The 23126-nt window shown below is 32.0% G+C and overlaps 1 protein-coding gene across 1 annotated transcript; it reads right to left on the minus strand.

Moving 5' to 3' along the window:
* Positions 1 to 54: 54 nt before the first annotated feature.
* LOC143899611 (scavenger receptor class B member 1) lies at positions 55 to 21443 on the minus strand. The gene is made up of 11 exons (XM_077410006.1): positions 21095 to 21443; positions 16290 to 16375; positions 12365 to 12456; positions 11452 to 11612; positions 11131 to 11275; positions 9364 to 9564; positions 5383 to 5543; positions 4071 to 4357; positions 2864 to 2982; positions 1982 to 2107; positions 55 to 1552 (listed from the first exon to the last, which is right to left on the minus strand). The coding sequence occupies exons 2-11, from the start codon at positions 16321 to 16323 to the stop codon at positions 1256 to 1258; spliced, it is 1623 nt and encodes a 540-aa protein (XP_077266132.1). The 5' UTR covers positions 16324 to 16375; positions 21095 to 21443; the 3' UTR covers positions 55 to 1255.
* Positions 21444 to 23126: the final 1683 nt, after the last annotated feature.

Raw genomic sequence — 23126 nt, forward strand, 5'->3', positions numbered from 1 at the left:
ATAATGACATTTTAATTTTATAAAATTTTATAAAAGGTCATAAACACTACACACTCATCTCATTATATTTTTATTCACTTAGAACATTCAAATAAATGGACTTATAATGATGGACTACTAACGACATATAAATTGCCACATATTTGGTACAAAAAGTAAAATATTTTTATCATGTTTTACTTTTCTCGACTAACTTCGTAATATTTTATCGCTTATTGTAAAAGTGTACGTTAATACGTCATTTTATATATGCAAAAAACAGTACGAATAAATAAACTTAGCATTACAGTATAAAAAGATTACGCAATAACATTCTTTTTTTAGCGGCTACTATATTATTTTGTCGTCATCGATTACTTATTTATAATATCAATTTCATATCAAACAGACTACAGAAAAGGAAAATATATTTTCTCATCTGAATAAATTAAAATTAAATTTATTCATGATCTCATATGTCCTACAAGATTAAAGACAACAATCAATTCTCTGCTTTTTCGTAAAGTTTTTTCTTGTTTAATCCAGTATCTGAAATTAATTATAAAACAATTAGTCAATTTCTTGTTACGTTTATAATTTGCACAACTGTCGTTCTATACTAAAAATAATAATAATATATCTTAGTAATATGAAACATTTCACGTGACGATAAATTAAATATGTTAACTGAAGGGTACATACTAAGTCATAAAAATTAAAAAATTGTATTAATTTAATATTTCTACATACCACACACACACATATATATATATCATTTACAATGCTATTATGTCATAATTACAACTTATATTTCTCACTTTAATTAAACAATTAACATAGATGTATTTATTATTTGAACAATTTTTTAGCTGAGTATATTAAAATAATTAACCAAAGATATACACGATAAAAACATCCGAAAGCTTATCTAAATCTTTTCCGTGTTTGAAACTTATTACAGTTTAAATACTTGCATCGAGATATATAATATATATCGTAAATATGCTCAACATATCATCCGTTTATATGTACATTTTATTGTGCATTGCCTAAATTTCCTACGCGCTATAATGATGATCTCGTACAGTGTTCCGCCATTGTGTGATGTTGCGGGTAAAAAAAATCATCCTAAGAAAAATAAGGTGATTCCATCGATTCGCTTCATTTCAAGATTGTTGCTGCGGACCGCGCACCGGTGATACATGTAAGTGTTCATAAAAAAAGATCGCATCTCTTCCGTACTTCCACACTGATGCGCGAACAGTCACTACGGCATCTAATTGTCTATCAAACAATCTGTCTTCGACGTGATTCTCTTGATCGTCGGTAAAATATTGATGGAGGTATATTGGCCATTACATAAGGGTATCCTCAAATCGGGATTACTCCTGTCCATTTCCTGCTCCTGTTGCTGTTGATGATTGAGTATCCATACAATGGATATCAACGATAATACCGACGTCGTCACCCCGATAATACCGAGCACATACATCAACACTGTCTGGGCGATCGGTAATATTCGGAGTATTAACTTCAATAAAATCGTCAGATAGGTCGGCAGCGACAGAATGTACTGCAAAGAAGAGATTTCTGTTATCGGAAGCTGTCAATTATGAGCATGAGAAAAATGTTTAAAACGTGTATTTAAAAAATGCAGAACTTTTATATAAATCTTATGCAGTTAAAGAAAAAAGTTTTTTTTAAACGAATTGATAGAAAAATTCCATTTAAATAACATAGAATAAAACAAGACTATCAAGTGCAACTAGAAAAAAATTTACATTTGGATATTACTAATAACTTCATAATTATTTCGCATTATTAATCCGCGTATTTGAAGTTGAGTAATATTTTTTTCGTTAAAACATCGATGATAACGTTGCACCGCAAGTCGCGGCCAGTTATAGGTACAATAAAGGAAACAGATTGGAGAAAGTGGAGATATATAGCTTTCACACAAGGAGATCTTTGTACGCTAGTTGCAGAGCTGCTGATTACTCACCAAATCGCTCCAAAATAAGGGTATCGCGAGGTCATCGAATACAGCAAGTTTCGAATTGTAGCGTGAGCGTTGCATTATCAGATTTGATTGCACCCTTGAGCGAAAGGATATGGGCACACCGATCGTCTGAAAAAATGCGAAAATAAGTTCGATTAGCTCGCGCTCAAGTATATATATGCCTAAACAAACGTTAGAAAATCGGAGAACGTCAGAATTTCTTACTTTTTGCTCACGAGTGATTTCATTTCATTTCAAGGAAATAATTATTTAATCGTATTTTGGATGATTTAAATTTTTTTTTTACTTTTAAAAATACTTTTCGCTATAATTTACTCTGAAAATCTTATTGATCACGCTATGCTTTATTTTGTGAAAAAGCTTTCAATACTATGTAAATTTTGATATATATTAGCGTAGATAAATTAGAAGATCCAAGTTTCTTAGAGAAATTCTCGATATATATCGACGGTTGCGTTTTCATGTCATCATTACATAGACGTTAGATAAGATCGAAATGGCAATGGATAATGGACCACTTTCAAACGTGTTCTTCGTACGCAATTCGGAGAAATTCTGTGGCGATTGAATAATCCATACGTAAGACTTATCTAATCCCAATTATACAAGAATGTAAGTAGCAGAAAATGGAAGTAATTGGTGAGTACTACATGTAAGTTTATCTACTGCAACTATATATACATATATATGTATATATATATGTATGATCTTCAATATTTGCCGCTGGTCAATAAATTCGTGCGAATTTTTCTCCAGCAACGTTTTTCTTCAAAAGAATGATTTTCACGATATATCGTTAAAAATTAATGCAAAATTATGCTCTCAAACGTTTTGCAACTACTTTGAATTTTTAATGTTATTTACTTGCTGCAGAATTGCGTAAGACCCATGCTTCTCAGGATCAGGCTTAAGACCCTCGACATTTTCCAGCAAACTCGGGTCGGCACCGAGGAAATGTGGGAGCGATACCGCCACCGGGATATCTAAACCAGGGAAATGAATTATTTATTAAGCTTGGCAATGCGTTCTGTTTGAGGGATCGCGCGTATCTTCACGGCTATTGACATTGTGCGACAAAGCTATAATAATTTACCGCTGACTCAAGGCAAATGACCTGCAGTATGTAAGGCCACGACTCGCTGAGCGAGTTATAGCAATTACGCAATGGAACGGTACATAGCGAAACGACGATTATAGAGTTACAACTTCATAAGCGATGCTTTATCATAGTAAAAAGATGTATAATAATTCGCATCTTATAAGTGTGAGAGAGAATTACACAAAGATATTAAATCATTAACGTAGAGCCTATTGCGTCAAAGTTGCGACTTACATATAGACCATTAATTGGACCTACGAAATATTTCTTAATTATGTTTATGTTGTTCAAACTCTTAAGAGTTTGTCAGGTCGTCGAATATTAATCTGATGTTCATAAATTCGTAATGACGGAGCCAATATGAAAAGTAAAAATTCGACTATTTTTAATTTTAATATCCGCCATTTTAAATTTATCAACTTTGACATCAGAGATTGGTGTTCAGAGACCTGAAAAATTCTTAAGTTTAAATAACATAATTAAAGAATATCTTATAGATTCTCTTAATGGTCGTAACTTTGATGCAATAAACTTTAATCATCAATATCTTTTTAATCGACACAATAAATTCCTTTTAAAGGCTGATAGGCCTAATAATATAGTTAATTTTGATTGCAATAAAACTTTTCCAACACGTCATATATCATAGTCGTAATATGCCAAGGCAAAATGTACTAAAATAGTCCATTTTGTAACTTTAACCGCAAATTTCTCAAAATTGTGACGTGATAGAACAATTTGACAAACGGAATCGTATTCAGCGTCCGAAAAGTTGTGAGAAACGATTATTTTCGTTCTCGTGCTTTTTTATTGTTGGACAGTGTAATCTATATTACACGTTATTTCAACGCAATTTGATGAAATTATGATTTAGAAGAGAATTACTGGAGGAAAAGAAAGAAAAGACTCTCGTAAGGATGCGTAAAGCATTTCAAATTTGCCGTCTTTGGCTTAGTTTGACAATCTACGTACTATAGTAGCACGGTGTTACGTCAGACAATCCTTTCTTCAGACACGTCTTCATTTTACGGCAATAGCATTCGTTATCTGGGTTCTGATCGGGCGGATCAGCGAAATCGTCCCTGAGGGTATAGAGATATCCTGGTAGGCCGTTATCCGCCCAAACTTCTTTTCTAAATTGAATCGGTAGCGGACGACAAAACGCTTTTCTGTAGACTCTAAAAGTGGCACGCTTGTCGATGTGCGATGGATACACGATACCTTCCGTGGCGCCTCGAAGCCTATTACAAATTGTATTCCTAAAAGGAATGAAACAATTATTTAGGTTTCTATTAAATTCATAAAAATAATATAAACATTAAATAACAGTTTTAATTTTATAGAAATAACAGGAACATTAAATAACAGTTTCATTCCATACATTTTAATCCCGATACCGATTGATCAATATATGAATCTTAATACAGAGATTAACATGATTCAAATGTATAAAATAAACTATATTTAATCGGAAATCTTATCTATTCTCTATTTTTTTTTTATCGCTTCTTAATTCTTTATACATACAATCCCTTCAATCTTTACAAAATCGATCGTAATATAACTAATATATATATACACTGATTGTGTTACTGATTGTAAGATTAAACATGTAATCGTTATATCTTCTTTGTAACTTTATGAGTAAGTAATTTTTTCTATATATCGAGACAAGTTGTAAAAAAACTTTTTCCCGATCATTAATGTAAAACATATAACATTATTTATGTATCGGAATTAAACTATAACGACACTAACGTCATCGTTCACATTGCTGAGATTTGTTTGTAAAAGAATTAGAAATAAATTTGTCATTTTGACGAATTGAAGAATATTGGGAAATCATCGAGGAAAGAATTGCGACATCGCGAAAATACGCGGTAGAGTATTTTATCGGAATGCGCCGGCATTTCTAACACTTCTCGGAACAATATATATTCAGCTTCCGCGGTGTTATTTGCGTCAGTATAGTTTACGCTCTCAAAGGTGTTTTAATTTACCACGTTTGTTTGATCGTTAACAAAAGCATCCGTAGATTTTTATAATACTCTTAAAATGTCACTTAGCATCTTTCGACAGAATAATAAAAAAAAAAAAAAAAATAATAATAATAATAATAATAATAAAAACGTTGCTTCGTACTCTATCTTCGTCGCGTATAACTCAAGAACTGCCGATTAGTAAAGAATGACGGATAATTTTTTATACTCGAATACGATGAAACGTTTCAATAAAGCCTGTCGTTAGTTTGTCGTCGTCTGTCAATACGAACAAAACCACTTACTCTTTTCGCGTCTCGTTGCCTTCCGTTTCGACGTATCCCCATTGCGACATTCCGGGGCTACCGTTGTACAAATCGATGCTGAGATATCGCCCTTTCTCTTCCATCATGTCAGCCTTCTTTTCATTAAAAATCGTCACGGTGTTCTCACCCTCGTCGTACATCTATAATATCAATAATACAGATATAAGTTTCAGTAAATTTATACTAAAATTTGTTTCAGTTTTTTTTTTATTATTGAAAGTTTTTCAAACACATTATTCCCTTCATAAATAACACGGTCTACCTATCTGTTCAATTTTTGCGTAAAAAGTTGTTTATTTAATTCTGCATATAACTAACATTACGATTTCTAAGTAAATCTAAATATTTGCGAAATGTTTATACACGCATTTCCATAATCAGTATACTAAAACTAAAGATAAAATATATATATACATTAATTTTTTCGGAACTAAGGAACAGGTCATTAAGGTTTTGTAGATTAAATTTATGGAATCCAGTAGCGCAGTAGATTGCGCAATTATGATAACGACATAACTTTTGAACAATTAGTAAATAATTCACATTTTTTATCGCTTTTACAAATTTTGCTTTTTTCTTTCTTCTTTTGCTGCCAGCATAATTGATGAATCAATTATTTAGTTGTACATTAATATATGCATTAATAATAATATAATTAATATATGGATTAAGAATAATTTATCAGAATAATTTATCGGTTTTACGATTGTAAAATACAATAATTTTCCGTCACATTAAAGTAATAAATTTGCAAGATTTATTCCAAAGCTGATAAAATATAAAACAATGAAACACACGCATGAGATTCGCTAAAATATTGAAATACAGCAGTGGCGTTTGACACACGCATGAGAATAGCCAGTGAATAAAATTTCAAAATGCTAAAACGGTTTATCGTTATACTAAATTTACGATTATTTATTTATCAGAGCACAAAGCAAGATTTTATTTAAAAATTTTATTATTTTTTAATGTGTTGTTATTAATATTATTATGATATATGTGTTTTGCAAAGTCCAATCAATTAAAAATTTGCATAACATGTTGCTCAAATTCTCCGATATAAATTATGTTTTAAATATCACACACACACACACACACATACGTGATTTGATTTCCTATTTTTTTACGTACTCCCAAATAAGCAACAATCTTGGTAAATGTTGAACGCGCAATTTGAATTATTAATGCGATGAGGAAAAAGATATGTGCGGAAATCATGCGTATCCCTTGGGACCATACAGTGCTTAAAGTCGTTAACACTAACCTCGTGAACCCTGAAACGAGCGTGTGTAAATAGTGAAAGGATCAGCGGCTCGTAATTGCGAAAAGCGACGGCAATTCAAGACACACGGGTCCGCGACACTGTTCCATTTTGCTTTCGCGCGTATACTGCCGGCGCATATAATCGCGATCGGGGTGCCACAAATTATCAAATAATACTATCTGTTTCTGTTAAACGTAATCTACAAGCGAAACGTAATAGGAATAAGGAGACAAAATTCAAAACCTCTTTACTATAATTCCTATATATTTTTTATATATTTCTTATATATTCTTATATATTCTTTACTATAATCGGCATAATATATGTTAATAATTTATGCTAAAAAAAGAAGCGATAAATGGAAAGATATATTATATAGAATTGCTAAATTTGGGTAATGTTAAGAAAATTAGAGTGATGAAAATAGGCAAAGATTGAAATTATTTAAATATAATTATATGAAATATGATTGCAATTATTTAATTAAAATATTCTCTGCTTGTGTGTTGAAATTACTCGCTAATTTATATAAAAACGATCATCCTGCATGTGCGACCTAACTTATATTTACACAAAAAAAAGAAAAAAGAGAGGAAGAGAGAAGTAGAGGGAGAGGGGGAGAGAGAGAGAGAGAGAGAATTAGATAGCCAGTGTTACTAATAGTTAATCGTGCATAAAAAATGCGTGCGCTTGAGTGAATTTGCGCGTACGTGGATTTCAGGCAGGATATGTGGAAACTTATTTTCTTGCTACGAGCGAAATTTCGGTCGCTTTCGGATATAATTCCACCCAGAATTTCTTCAGGCACTGGAAAACAGAAAATATGGCTCTGAAATATCATGCACGGTGACGTTATTGACGCGAAGGTCAAGTTGTGCACCGAGAGAAACCGGTTTAATTCTTTTTGTGCCAAAACCTGAGTGTTCTCTTCCAATTTTCGACAATACGCAGCGTGATTGTAGGATGATCTTTAATCTGAACCGACCGGATGACGCAATCGCCGACGATTGAAATTCTTCATTGAACGTTTTTATTATTCAACATTATCATTCTATGCGACATGCGACGAAATTAATCGTTGTAATAATGTTGTATAAGTAGACGTATTTTTCCATTCAAAGGTCAGATATACTGACGAATGGTTGCTGACACGTACGTTTTGCACAAGATCGCGCGTTGCATGTCCGACTGCAGAAATGCATGTGGATTTCAACCAGTTTGTCCACAATTTAGTAATTACGAATGAGCACTGGCGTTTGTATGACTTATTAAAAACCTTCCCCTAACACCCCTTCCCCTTTCCCTTGGATTTCACCCTGCGCCGCTGACACCTTCGGTCAATTTCAGCGGTACGTTTTTCCAGCCGCTTCGTCAGCCGTACCGCTCGAGCTCGATTAAAGCAAAGCACACCGGCGAAGCTATATAACTTCTGCGTCCGGTTCCGCAAAAGTGCGCCACGTTTTTATATGCCTAATGATTAAATTCTATCGATAAGAACTAGGCCGCAATAAATTCATCGATTGACCAATGCACTCCAAACTGGTTAAATGATAAACTGCGTAAAGCGGTTTTTTTGTCGCCGCCGGATAAATATACACGCCGAAGCGCATTCTCCTTCTGGATTTCTAGACTTCCTAACGCTTGGGAAATACGGATAATTGATGACCGAAGAGATTTAATAATATGGCAAAAGTCAACTTTATACATATTGCTGGAAATAAATTTGAATAGATTCAGTAGATATAAAAAAAGTATTGAAGTCATTGCTTGATGTTACAAATGAGTAAGTAATAATTTTCCACAATTTATTTATGTCATACAGAATACAGGAGACGGTTTAATTCAACCCGACTTGCTATTTATTAATATAATACTCAAACATACAACGTTTCGACTATGGTTTGCTAATGACCGCAAACTTCTTTATCAAGTGTAAACTAAATATATCAAATTTAAAACGTGGCTATTCTACAAAACATCTTAATAAAACTGATAATAAAACGAAAATTATTTAAATTACATGTTGCGTGATTTAAAATATTTTCTTTTTATTATCAGTATTTCTCTAATTAAGATATTTCGTACAATAGCCACATTTTAAATTTATGACTTAGTTTACACTTGATAAGGACCACAAACTATGGTCGTTATATGTGTTTAAGTAGGTATTATATTAATAAATGGCTAGTTGGGTTGAATTAAACCGTCTCCTGTATGTTAATTATTACTGGCAAAGAAAAAAATTATCTCTAGTTTCATATAGAATATATCAAATGTATTAAATGTTCCTACAAATCTTATTATCTCATTCACACACATACACACACACACACACACACACACACACACACACACACACACACACACACACACACACACACACACATAAGTTAACAAAGAGAAAATTGAAGATATGCTTTTGTTCGCGAATTATAGTGATGAATATTTTATCTCTTTTTTCCCTATTGCTACGTACTTAGCAATAAGTCTATGATTTTGCGTCATAGGTACAAATATATGTATATCTATGTTAAATTATCTAATTTACGTCACAAGATTAAGCTGGATCATAAGCAATTGGCGATTAATCTGATAAATGTATTTTTAAATAATGTACAATCATTTTTTAATATTATCTATGCATTTCAGTGCATGATATTCCTTGAGATATAAAAGATGTAATATTTACTCACCCTATCCAAGAGACCGAATTTTTGGAAGTTGATAAAATTCGGCAAGATTCCACTGGCCAATTTTACCATTGAATCCTCGTAGCCCCATAGATAATCGTACACCGAAATATTGAGTATCGATTTCACATTCATTATATTAGCCAGTTGTACAAAGGGATAGTTCACCATAAATCCGGCATTACTCAAAGCGGATGTGGCGCCCTGCGTATCAGAGTATTTTTTGCGTAAATATCTTACAAAATTATTCAAAGTAATCCTAAATATTAAATTAAATTAATCAAAAAAGAGTAAATGTAATTTCTTTCAATAAAAATAATATATGAAGCTTGAAGGCTCAGAATTGCATTTTATTTTATGAATCACTGCGCTAACGAAGTAACAGAACAACTTCTTGCTTTACGTTTAGATCGCATTCTTTTCGTGTCATTTGTAACAAATTAAGTCTTAGAAATAATGATAAGAAGAATATCGACAATAATTGGAATTAATATATAGATAAAATATGGAATTATGCATGAATTGTTTTTCTGATAAAAAGATTGTTTAACAGAGATTCAATGAATAATATATTAAAGTAATGCCAAGAACTGCGTCTATAGAAATTGATTATGTGTGTCTGTAAAAAACAAAATGGGCATTATCAATCTTGTTTGCGAAGATTGAGTACAGACATTTGACTTTATTATCGATCAAAGCGTTTACGTTATCAATTTAACTACAAATAAAATTATTATTTCAAGAGACACAGTAGTGTCTCGTGCCAAGTACACGCGCAACGCGAGACCACCGTATAGATACATTAATAACGTAAGTTAAAATATCACATAAAAATGTCAATATTCTGAAATCGTTAAGCATACAAATATTAATAACAATTATATATTTAAATCGTATGGATTGGATTTTTTCGACAAAAACAAAAATTTAAACAAAAAGACATGCTTTTTCTGCACGCTTTGCTTTAAAATAGATAATTTTGCTTTCGTTATTATTTTTTTTACCAGAAATATATACTTTAATTTTATTCATATAAATAAACAAACTCATATGTTAACAAAAATGCTTTAAAAATAGAACATTCAAGGTGAACGTTTCAAATGAGGAATATTCCATGACAAGAAGTAACGTAACAAACATATCAGCTTTATATAAGCTTTGTGCGTATAATAGGCTTCCAATTAATGCATAGTAAAATTGTAAACAACAAGAATTACAGAGTTAAATTACTAACTAATAATTCATGTTGACATGTCTAGTTGCTCTGGAAAAATGCGTAATACGATATCGAAATTGTAAATAACATTATAAGAATATTATTGCTAAAATAGATTTATCTGACAATCGAGCAATGCATAAAATCTGTCAGCGAAGAAACACTGGCAGCGCTAACTACTTAACTATTCATTATTTCGCAGACAGACAGAAGGAATTGTGCAGTCACAATTAAATCAAAGGCATATCTCAATCTACATAGAATTTAAATCATATAATTAAAGATGTTATTCTGAAACGAGAAAATTATAGGAACATTTTTTCTTTTTCCTTTTATTCTAAAGGTATGTTAATACAAAACCAAGTTCGCTCCAAATGATTAAAGATATATCGTAACACGTTTGAGCTTTACAATTCTTTAAAATAAATAATGTTCGAGATTAATATTTTAATGATATCACAGTTAATATAATTAATGTGTCGCAATTTATTGGGAGGTTTTATTATCAAATTAATCTCTAGTATCGATTGATAATTAATAATTAATTTACTTGCCAAGAAAGGTACATTCGGGACGTGGACTATATCCTTCATAGGATCTCTGGTCGACAGTTCGGGAACATAAACTACCGTTCTTCTAGGAATGTAAGTCATTGTGCCGTTATCATTGTACGTAATGTTATCGTTGACAAGAAATTCTCTGAAAATGCATAGAATATTTGCAATATACGCTTGTTGTTCTAGAAGAATTATTTACGTATAAAGCACTTACAATTAGGTAATAGTATACATATATATATATAAAACATTTTATTCGCAATACGCCCGCATGATATCTTATTATAATAATAGTAAAAAAATATGAAACATGCTTACTGATATACATATGGCCCAATTTCTTCAAATTTGACCTTCTCTTTGCCACTTAGAAATTCTACTGGATTGGTTATGTTAAATACATATACGTTTAAATAAATATTAAGCGGTGGTTGCTGCCATATTGAGAAAAGCAATGAGTGCGGCTTCAATTGTAAATTCTATAAAAATAATATATTGTTTCCATCAACATATTTTATTCAATATATTTTATATCGGAATATATATCACCTGGCACTTTGCAACTTGTAAAATGGAAAAAATTAATAATCGTTTTGCCAGAAAGCTTTTATAATGATTAATTGACTTATTATTCAAAATTAATAGAGAATAATTTAGTACCATAAAAACTGCTTACGTTCTTTAAAATAATTGACATTGTCATTTCAGTCTAAAGAACGAAGTTATTTTATTCAAACTAACAAAATAGAACATTTTAAATATATTTCCCTAATTGAAATCCTTTTCTGTAAATTTTTTATTTCTTTATTTGCTTTTTTAAATTGGTTTCTGCATTTTTCATTATTTATACATAAGAGAAAAAGAACACTCCAAGATTTGAAAATATCTTTCAACGTGGAAATCTTGAAATGAGATTATATCGCGTTAAACGAATGAAATTTGGTCGAAGTCATTATATAGTTCAACTAAGAAAAAAATAAATGGTTGAAATAAAAATTTGAAATTCTTATAAGAAGATTATAGTGATCTTGCTTATATGCGAAACAATCTATATCTTCTTATAAGAATGTCAACTTTGTATTTCAACATTTTTTTCTTGTTAGTTGAACTATATAATGACGTCATTCAAGCAAGTTTAACGCAATAATGTAAGCTCTTCAGGATTTTCACGTTGAGAAACTAAAGATATTTTTAAATCAAGAATATTCTTTTTTTGTGTGTAAATACTTACATATTCCAACATCATGGACGTCGGATCGGTGATGTAAATCATATATGTCATGGAGCTGCATCCGATGCCTATCATAAATAAGATGATGCATTCTATAAAAAGAAGAGATTTTTTTTTCTTAACGAATCATTGTAATTTATTACATTTTTATGCTATACACGCACATTATTTTACGCATTACGAAGAATGTCCGATTAACTTTTGCGTATATAATCGATTTCCTAGAGGTAATATACATATAAAAGCTTTTTTCTCCTAATATGCAATATTTCGATCGCATGAGATACGATAAGATATCAAAATAACTGTCATGCATTATACAGCTAATTATATATCGTTCCTGCAAATGCGCATAAATAATTAAAATCCGTTCTATTATCTCGTTCTACTATCTCTTTCTATTAAAAAACTTTTACATTTTTCATCTTCGTTGTTATATATCTAATATAATTATATCTAATATATAAACATGAGCAAAATCTGCAATTATGTAGATGATGCAATTATTTACAATCGGTTCTGCTTTTTTAGAAAATCGATCAACGGGAATAATATGAGCAGGTTTCACACACAAACGCGCCTTATCACATCTATTAAGGGGATCCTAAAGTGAAGGCTGAACTTCCTCAACGTCGGTAATGTCAACATTTTTAATCCTGTTTTCTATGTCATAATATCTATATCTGTCCTTGTCTAACGAGAGGCCGCTGTCCTTGTTTCGCGTTCTGCGCCATCTCTCGCTACACGCAATGTCAACCTGAATGTGCTTTTGCACATATAATAGTTTATTTAAACTAATCTTTTTTTCTAGGCTTTCAATCTTAGATCTAATTGCACGATATTGTTCTTAAATGTTGTCCCTAGGTCATGCCGGTCTAATTTTGTGGATATTTATTGTGGAATTTTTGTACAAAGCAAATATTGTCGTCGCGCATACCAAAAATTAACAAAAATATTAATTTTTTCTCGTTTTCGATATAAAATCGACCACCATGACCTAGATTTTAATGCGTACTTTAATTCCAGACAAGAATTTTGCATTTCTATAAAGCCACGTAAAAGATTAGTGCTAAGAAATTCATGAAATGATCACAGTGAAATGATCACGCGCATTTACAATAGTTATTGCTGCTGTGCAAAACAATAAACGTAACGTCGCGCGTTAATGTATATCAATAATGTGTAATTTACGCACCGATATGAATATTGGTCATTTCAATTGTTGCAAGTGAATTATTAGTGAACCGTAATTCGTGATAATTTTTTATACTGATAAATTAAACGTAAGGCGAGTAAAACAAAAAATATCTGATGAAATGTAATGCCTTTTTTTGTGGCGACACTTTTCCTTTCGCGTCAACCATTCGGCGATTATTCACATTCCTAAACGCGGACTATGAGCTCCTCGATCAAATAACTTAGCGTGAAGTAAACACTTAAAACGCCTCCATTATCGTGTACAGCTGGGTTTTTTTTTTATAAACAAACCGACAAATGCTGGATGAGTCATGAAAAAATATTGAACGCAGAAATACATCTCCGACAAATCTCTGTTCACCACTTCGCGCTTCTAGTATAACGTGTCAAAAAACCGATGTCGTTCGACACATATTTGCCTACCCATTCACCTTCGACTTCGCCCAATATCGCGTGAAGGCGTGAATTTGAGCGGAATTTGGCTCGCGATCTCGCTCGCGCTACCGTCATTCCGCACGTGCGTGTCGTTGTGTGCGTTAAGTCATGTCAATCTAATTCTATACACAAAGAAATTAGATTGACATGTAGACTGTGCGTGTGTCTTGTTTTGCGAACTGCGGCCCATGTATAGTTGTAGACTACGGGCTTAACGTGTATCGCACGAGACTCATTTGACAGTCATTGACCACACGCGAGATCCTTTCGTATACTTTTAAGACCGGCGATTTGTCAATAGCGTTCAATGTCCTGGACCGTTCAAGAAATCCCCTCTGGAAGTAAATTCCCGGAACCGTTCGTGCATAACGAGGAAAAAACAAGTCAGTGAAATATGAGGACTTGTTAAATAGATAATCGTTCATCTTTCTGGACTTTTCTGGAATAAAAATAAGTAAAAAAAAAAAGAAGGTGAGCTTTTTGAGAACTCGCGGACAGGTTGACAGTGCGTATAAGTCATACGTCGATGTAATTTATACACGTACTGTCAATCGCGCATCGCGTGCCACTCTCACAGCTCACTTTTTTTTTACTTGTTGCTTCTTAGTTTTGTTTTTAAAATTATAGCCCGGAGAGATGGATGATATATCTATTTAACGAATCCTCTCACTTGTTAATTTTATTATTGAGAGAGTCCCTATGTTATTTATTCATTTATTGTAAATTAAGAAGACTATTTTTTAGTCATTAGTGTTATAGTGCGGAATTAATACAGGGTATTCGAAAAACAAATAGCTCGGCAGACAATTGCGTGGAAAGATTAAAATGGGACACCCTGTATATGGCGCTATAATACTAAAATATAGTCTTCTTAATTTACAATAAATCAATAAATAACTAGAGACTCTCAATAATGAAATTAATAGATTCTTTATAAATGCTTTTATTATATTTTTGGAATCGCCGCAAATATTATTGTGGTCTCAGTTGTAACGTATTTATCTCACCGTTACTTTCATTCTTATTTAGATCAACTGCTTGGAAAGAATTTGAATTTACTGTTATGCTTAAACGAAATGTGTTCAATGGTTAATTATAATACCAGGAAGATCTTACAAATTCATATCGTGTCCATTGAGCAACGAATGTCGTCAACGATTCGCATCAGGGTCGTATGTACAAGTACATATCAGCGCGCATCACAAATATCCTCTCATTCTTATCTTTCCGAGAATCATATTTGAAAACATGTCTAGTTTACAAATCTATCGACTATACACACTTCTCTTGAACTTTGAAATACTATACATACCGAATTTCCGACGTTTTGCGTTTATCTTTTAGAATTGATCATTAAGTACTTCGGTAAATAAAACCGATAAATTGTGAGATGTTTAGATAATTTTCCCCGAAATTCTAAATAGAAAAATTCAAAACTTAAGAAAAAAAATTGCTGTTTATAATAATGCCGCTTGAAATTAATGACAAGAAAATTTAATCGAGTAATTGGGAGAGATAAATTGAACGACACAGAGTCATGAAACATATTAAGAACGATAACCTCGGAATGAACCTTGAAAGGAGACGTTGCCGGGAAAAAGTTATTCGCAAGAATAAAAAAAAAAACAATTATACATGTGTATAATTGTTGCTATAAATAGCAGTTGTATTTAATGAAACGTAAATATGTAATACCTACATTTTATTCACTTCTCCTCTAAACAAACGTTTCATCATAAAATTTTTGTCCTTCTGCTATACTTTCCTAGTGTCTTTGACATAAATTATTAAATGTAGATTACACCTTGAAACAACACCTGATAGCAGCTTACCTTGACTTGAATCGTGCGTTATCTGTAGTAAAAAGAGAGCTCAATCAAGGTCACTCGATCAGGTTCTCATTTGAACTTGTCGATTTCGAGAAAGCAATGGATTTTATCGCGAAGATTCGCATGATCTTCATTCCACCAGAGTTAATTATAAAACAATGCGGAAGAACAAACACATATTTACGCGAGCAACATGACATAAAAGTGAAATCTATAAGAATTTAATATATTTACGTAAAATAAATCTTTTCTATAGTCCTATCTCCATACGAGTTTAGTATTTAAATGTAATCGCCAATAAGTAACAGTACGTAAATCTAATTTCTTTGAGATATTATTTAAATGCACATCCTGGCAAAAATTTATACCAATTATACAGTAAATAATAACGTTAATTATCGTCGTTGTCGTTAAGTGATCGGGCCTCGTGCGTCCTCACGTTGCACAAGTTAGAGATTACTCACTTTTAAACTGCTGCAGAGCGATCGTGGATTTCATGGCTGTGACCCAATTTTTCTCGCTTTAGGTTTTTTCTCCGTCACCTTGACTTCTGAAATGAAAACAGAACCATCCGGTTATTAAGTAAATCGGCAATATGCTTAATGAGTCAAGGTAAATGATATATAAATTGCATGCGAGGTGACTGTCAGACTGATTGAATATGCACTTGTGTGACGCTATCTCGTCAAATCTTTCTGTACTCTTTTCTTTATTAAGGCCAGTACCTTAAAAAGTAATCGTGAGAGAGAAACGAGAGATATACGTTAATCTCCCCCAATTGTTCTCTTGTCTACCAGATTTGTTTTATTTGTTTAGTTTCATCAATTTTTTTTTATTTTTATTAAGTAGGTATTATAGAAGAATTAGAAAGACACTGATCGTAAATACGGATTCTCTTCCTACTCACTCTTCCTTTGCATATCAATATAAATATGGTACTGCATCATTTATTAGTGATTCATTCTGGTCATTTATTCCATTTATATGAATTAATTTTACAGATAGCTCTCAATTAATCAAGTTTTGAACGATCCAATTTTAGCTTATCGCGATCGCACGCGCGAATATGACTGCGCGGTACCGTTTATTTTTGCCGTAAGTAAATTTAAGCGACATTCACCGTGAGTTTGCCGATGCTATTAGCACCTTACGCGTATTTGCATGACGCGGTCACAGCTATTTCCTTCTCAGTAAAGTCCACGGACGCTTTTCTCCGATATTTTCCTTGTCTAGCGTATTATTGACTCACGAGACAAACACGTGAGACTATCGCGTGTCACAAAACGAATCACGAAGATATGGAAATAACCATGTCAATATCATTCTCGGTCATTTCAATTCACACCCGCGCTTTTCCGCTTCTTATTGCAGCATAAAACACGTGTTTGCAGTTAACTAATACCGCCTGATTTACCGTATATCAATTATTTCGTTTAATCGCAATATAAGCAATATCTATCCGCGCGTATTTTAAATTTTAGAAAGAAATAATTTTCGAAATATATATGCATCTGAGTAAACGGAAGATATATCATTACACAGTTTATTTCTCAATTTAAAATACGCTGACCCAAAAAATGATACACAATATCCTATAGAACGAGGATTCACGATAATCAGTTCAAACAAAGCGGATCATATGCCTTTACAATAAACTTTCGATAGAAAAATAAGTATCACTGTAAAACGGATACAACGCAATTCACTTAATCGGATTGCTACCACGAAGTATGTGTTATTTTCCTTCTTCGTAGTATCGGACAGCCATTCATTATAAGTTGTAAAACTTATCATCTATAAAATAAAGACATGAATAAACGTCATTCATAATGCACGCATTTTATATGTATATAGTGGCTCGAAAACAAAGTGGAATCATTAATTTACGGTTATCTGTTCACGCTTAAGTTCGCTATCAACAATTGAGTCTTATACTCGCATGCGTATATCGGCTATTAAAAACATTGTTATAATATCAAACTTAGAAATATAATCTTGTTAATAAATTCTTTCCTCGCATTACACGCCGAATGACAAAATGGAATTTTCCGTATCTTTTCTTCGGTTTCTGATAAAAATTTATTCTTTGTAGCTTAAATTTATATTATTAAATTTATATTATATATAACTTTAAAAATTAACTATCAAATTTTTACATTATATATAACTTTTATCTCTTATATTAGTCTTTTTTCTTATTTTTCTTAGACAATCGATTGACAATACTAATTATTAATTATTACTAATATTAATTACTAATTACGCATTACTAATTGTCAAGAGCAGAAGCTTGAGTCAAATGACGATGCTCGAATCGCATAAATCTCTCTTATATATTTTTCGACAAACAAATACAGCATAATATTATAGTAGATTTCGTCGCATGTGTATAGAAACGTGCCGAATCGTTCTGTATTATTTCGATCACGAGCTAACAGTTTACTGTCAAGCGAACTTTAGTGATTCATCATTTTTCACTGATATAGTTATTTCGTATCAATTAATCACGCGCCTAACTGTTAAAATACACCTATATAAAAGTATTATAGTAAATTTATATGTGTAAATGTTTATAAACATTACTAACGTTTTCAATTAGTGAATTGCATTATACAAAAATAATCTCTTTACTGAATATTTTATTTTAACTGGATAGGATTATTCAAAATTACTAAATGTGATGATAAATAATATCGATGCTTGTTGAAGTGATATTCCCTATAGAATTACGAAGAATATAAGCGGCAGTGTGCCTAGTGGTAGAGCGCCAGACTCGTAATCTGAGGAACCAGGTTCGAGTCCACTAGAGCCATGTAAACATGGAAAGTTTTTTCCGAAAGCTGCGCCCTCCGTGCAAGATAGGCTCTTGTGCGGAGCAAACTGGGCTCCGTCTTTCGGAAAGAGACGTTAAGCCGTTGGTCCAAAGGGTTAAGTGCAATATATTCTTCGTAATAAAAGAATAAACTTTATACAAGGGAAAGTAATGATTCTCAACTCTCACTTTTCTCTTGCATAAAGTTTGATAGTAATTTTTTTTTTACCTTTATTGTTTTATTACGAAGAATATATTGCTTTTTTAACTCGATAATCAAGCACATATTAAAGTATATATATATATATATATATATAAGCTCTGCTAATGAGCTCTAAATGCTTAACTCAGCGACTTCAATCTTGGTTTATATAACTTACCTTTTCTAATTCTTAGAACTAGAAAAATATAAAAGGTAAGTTAAACCAACATTGAAAAAATAGACATTAGTAGGACATTAGGCGCTGACGCGCTAAACTGAAAACTTAAGTAACATCATAATAAATGACTCACTTTGAATGACGACGTAAAGAAACTTTTATATCCGTTTCAAATCCATATACGTCGATTATTTCAATTTCACCGGTTATCATGTTATCAATATCTTAAATATCAAATTAACGTTAAATCGACATCACCTTTCCGACTAGGTGTAGAGAACTGTCCTCTTCATTAAATTTTATTTTCGCAACGATTCACTTGGTAAGCAGAATTACAATACAACGCTGAGTTAACTATTTAAGTTAAAGTGTGTTCGCTACGAATTACTAACGAAAACTGAAAAACTCAACTTGAAATAGATCTTCACGTAGAGGAAGGACAATACTTTGTTAAAATAATGATAACCAAAGTCGATAGCACAATCGACCGATACCGGAAGTAATAATTAATGTGAAAAAAAAAAGTTAAAATTATTAGAAAATTATTATTATAAATATTATATATATTATATATATATATATATATATATATATATATAACAAACTTGACAACGTAAATCACGATGGGTGCGACAGAGAAAATCAAGTAAAATTGATGCGATGATGGAAAACGTATTGAAATAATCAATTACACCTATAGGTCTATAAAAATTTAAAAATTATACCAGAAATGATCTAAAATCGAAATTAATAGAATTATTTTACTACATGTTATTATGAGAATATTTAACCATATCAAATTCTTTGTCATTTACTTTGGAATAAATCTGATTAAACTAATAATTTATAAATATAATAGTTTTATAATAAATAGTTCCATAATATTTTTCAATGCATGATTAGCGTTTAATAAAAGTCTCTTATAACGAATCTTTTATCGCGTTTATTTACATTTCATAAAGTTGCCTTGAGTCTGGTATTTTGTCTACTGTCTAGATTATTAGAGAAGTTATATCGAATTTTTATCGAATTTTTATCATTTATGTGACATTACCAATCTCATAGGGCATCGAGCGTATGTACAGTTTCGTATACTTTCCGCTATTTAAGCTCATTTTCATATTGAGTAGACATGCGAGAACCATCAACGATTGTATCCCGCACACGATTTATATCTGAATAAGCCAATGCTACGACAAGAACATCATAATATTATTATACACGTGCGATTAGAAGAGTACGATATACGTGTAATTCATTAGGTGGTGAGACGAGATTATGCGCTTGATGAGGAACGAAATAGGTAATGTAACACCTCCATCTATCTCGATGAAAGTAGATTGGATTCGCGCTTTCGCACAAAAAGAGTGCAAAGAATAAAAAAAAAGATACATGCCGCACCGCGTAAGTGCGGTAATATCTATGTTGCCGAGATTCATTACTAATTATATAATTCTCCGCGAGCTCCCCTGCTAATATGAAAGTATATGAATCGGGTAAGCGATAAGAGTCGCGGGTAAAGTACACGCGTATTTATATATCTTTTTAATATGATAATAACGATTGCTCTAAATAACTAATATGACAATTTTATAATTCTATAAGCTTATCCCAAAAATCGTTTGGATATATTACACGTTATTTCGGCAATGTAATTAGAAAATTGCAACATGCTATCATTTGGTGGGACTGATAAGAAAGGAACATTTGAGACAAAGTTTAGTGTTTATCCAATAAGACCAAAACTAATGAAACGTTTTATCGCATATAGCAAATATTCAACTCTAGCAACGTCAGTAGGGTCACGGTCGTTGGAAAGAAACTAACCATTGAACTTATTTTTCACGAAAATAATACGCAATTCTTACATGCCGACTTGAGATCTTTAGATCTTTGCGCTCTCACGAAACAATCTATAAATATAAAAATATAACTGTTTTATTTTTAATTAAATTTCAATTACGAATGAAAAAGGGAGAAAAAATATGTATTATAAATACCTAAAATTATCAATTTCTAATTAATGCAACGCCTATTATACTTTGTAATATTTCCACACGACGACAAAGTGATGCACCTGGTAGTCCGTTGCAGGGGATGCGCCGAGCCGAGCGAGACTCCGGCAGACGGTCTGCGCGTCGACGAGACGTCGCGTCGCGTTCGCGCGCGTCGAAATCGAAGATCACTTCTCACAAAATTATTCCCGTGTATCCGCGAAAAAAAGAAAAAACTTGAGGAACAAGCGCGACGAGAATCAAAACGAGAAATCGCACCCAACCGTCGAGCCGCGCGTCGCCGCTCCGGTCACTTTGAGATTCGAGCAAAAAATTTCGGAGAACGGGAAAACGCGCCGCACTTCGTCGATATTCTATGCTCCCTCAGCGACTCACAGTCTCCCTCTTTCTCAATCGTATGTTTAGTGCGTACGAGACTTACGTGCGGTCCCCTTTATACCGTCGTTCTCTTGGGAGTAACCCAGACGACCCTCCTCTTCGGTCCGGTATACAGCCTCCGGCTGTATAGTAATCGTCTGTATCGCGGTGTGATATAATTGTCGTCAACGAACAACAATTAAGCAAATTTTATTCCATATAAGAAACTAGATTAGAAAATTAGATTTACTTTTTTTTTTGTGAAAAATCTTGAATACATATGCATTCCATTTGATTCTTCAAGTTGCGATCGATCATAATTAATTGAAGTAATATTATTCTTTGCAGTTTTCCTCGGTCAATTATTTCGCATTTTTATCTATCCTTTTCTTAATCAAAAGAATCAATAGAATAAAGAAATAATAAAAACTGTCCAGATAAATTTAAAATGATATTAAAAGAGAACCGTCTCAAAAACCACATATTCCAATCTGTAAACGAGTGCACTTCTCATTCTTTTTCTTTTTACTAGTAAATAAAAGAACATTGAAATATATGAGGAAAAGCATCAGATGTAGTGTAAAAAATGTATATATATATATATAACCGTCAAAATATAATAAATAAGAAAATAATTTAATTTCTATTGCTTCCTCATAAGAGGAAGCTTTGTTTTCGTAAATTCGTATATGAACCTTTGATTGCGTATAAAGTTGGCTCTAATCAACCAAATTTAAAAAAGTTATATATAAAATAGGGGGCAGAAGAAACCAAAGAAAAAATTGTCTTTTGAGTTTTTAATGTCAATATGTTGTTGTATTATTGTTATACCAAGTTTTGCTGTCATAGATCCGTACAACAAAAGAAACACATTTCTTTATTCCATCAAGTGCTGATTTGCTGCAAAAATCATAAAGATAAAGCAGTTCTCATCTAACAATAAGATGCGTTTATTACATTGCAAACTGCTTTTCAAGATTGTCGAACTGGATTTTCTCGGAATTTGAACGAAAAGTTGCCCGAGGAATTTCTAATTAAATTACAATTAAATTAAGGAATTACAATTAAAAAGCATCTTTAAATCGTCAATATTTACCCTGAAAAATGTACTTTTATTAATAAAAGTAAAATTTTATTAATTATTCACGCTGTTAAATAATTTTGTTAAAGAAGAGTTAATTTGAAATTGGCGAGAAATTGTCATTAAAAAATAACTTGAAAGATATTGCGGCTGTATAAAATAAAATATAGGGATTTCTCAAAACTTTTCAAGCAAACTGTCTGAGAGTTTTCAAAAATAATGCCAAAGCCATTCCACGATCGCGCGATGATAGCGACACACTAGAATTCCACTTTTTCTCCCTTCCAAATTTTTTAATAATTTGTTATTCACGATTGGCGGTAATAAAAAAGTTACTCCTCGCATTTTATTTTCCTCTTCTAAACAAAACGAGGTTGTATTTTAATTTTTGATTTATCAATGTATCAGACTTTTTAATAAAACGCGAAAATTTGCATGAATTCATTTTATGCAGCAGCTAAGGATTTTTTCTATAAAGTCACTAACAAGTAAAAAAAAGCAATTCATTATCTACTTATTAGAAGAAATAATATGTAGTCAGAATACAAGCCGACAAAACAGTAAACAGATAATCTCACTAATTATTACCATCGAACTCGATTACGACCAGAAATGTGGTACACTCATATTGCAATAGTATACTTATGTTGAAACAA

The sequence above is a fragment of the Temnothorax americanus genome, unplaced genomic scaffold (assembly GCF_048541705.1).
Source record: "Temnothorax americanus isolate GAGA-0224 unplaced genomic scaffold, ASM4854170v1 Scaffold28, whole genome shotgun sequence".
Taxonomy (NCBI): domain Eukaryota; kingdom Metazoa; phylum Arthropoda; class Insecta; order Hymenoptera; family Formicidae; genus Temnothorax; species Temnothorax americanus.

What these genes read in the sequence shown, in the direction of transcription:
- LOC143899611 (XM_077410006.1), bottom strand. Translation starts at nt 16,323, where the DNA reads ATGAAATCCACGATCGCTCTGCAGCAGTTTAAAA. An exon ending in CGTCCATGATGTTGGAATAT is followed by an intron (nt 11,613 to 12,364) that starts GTAAGTATTTAC and finishes TTATTTTTATAG; the next exon opens with AATTTACAATTGAAGCCGCA. An exon ending in AATTCGGTCTCTTGGATAGG is followed by an intron (nt 5,544 to 9,363) that starts GTGAGTAAATAT and finishes TTGATATTATAG; the next exon opens with ATGTACGACGAGGGTGAGAA.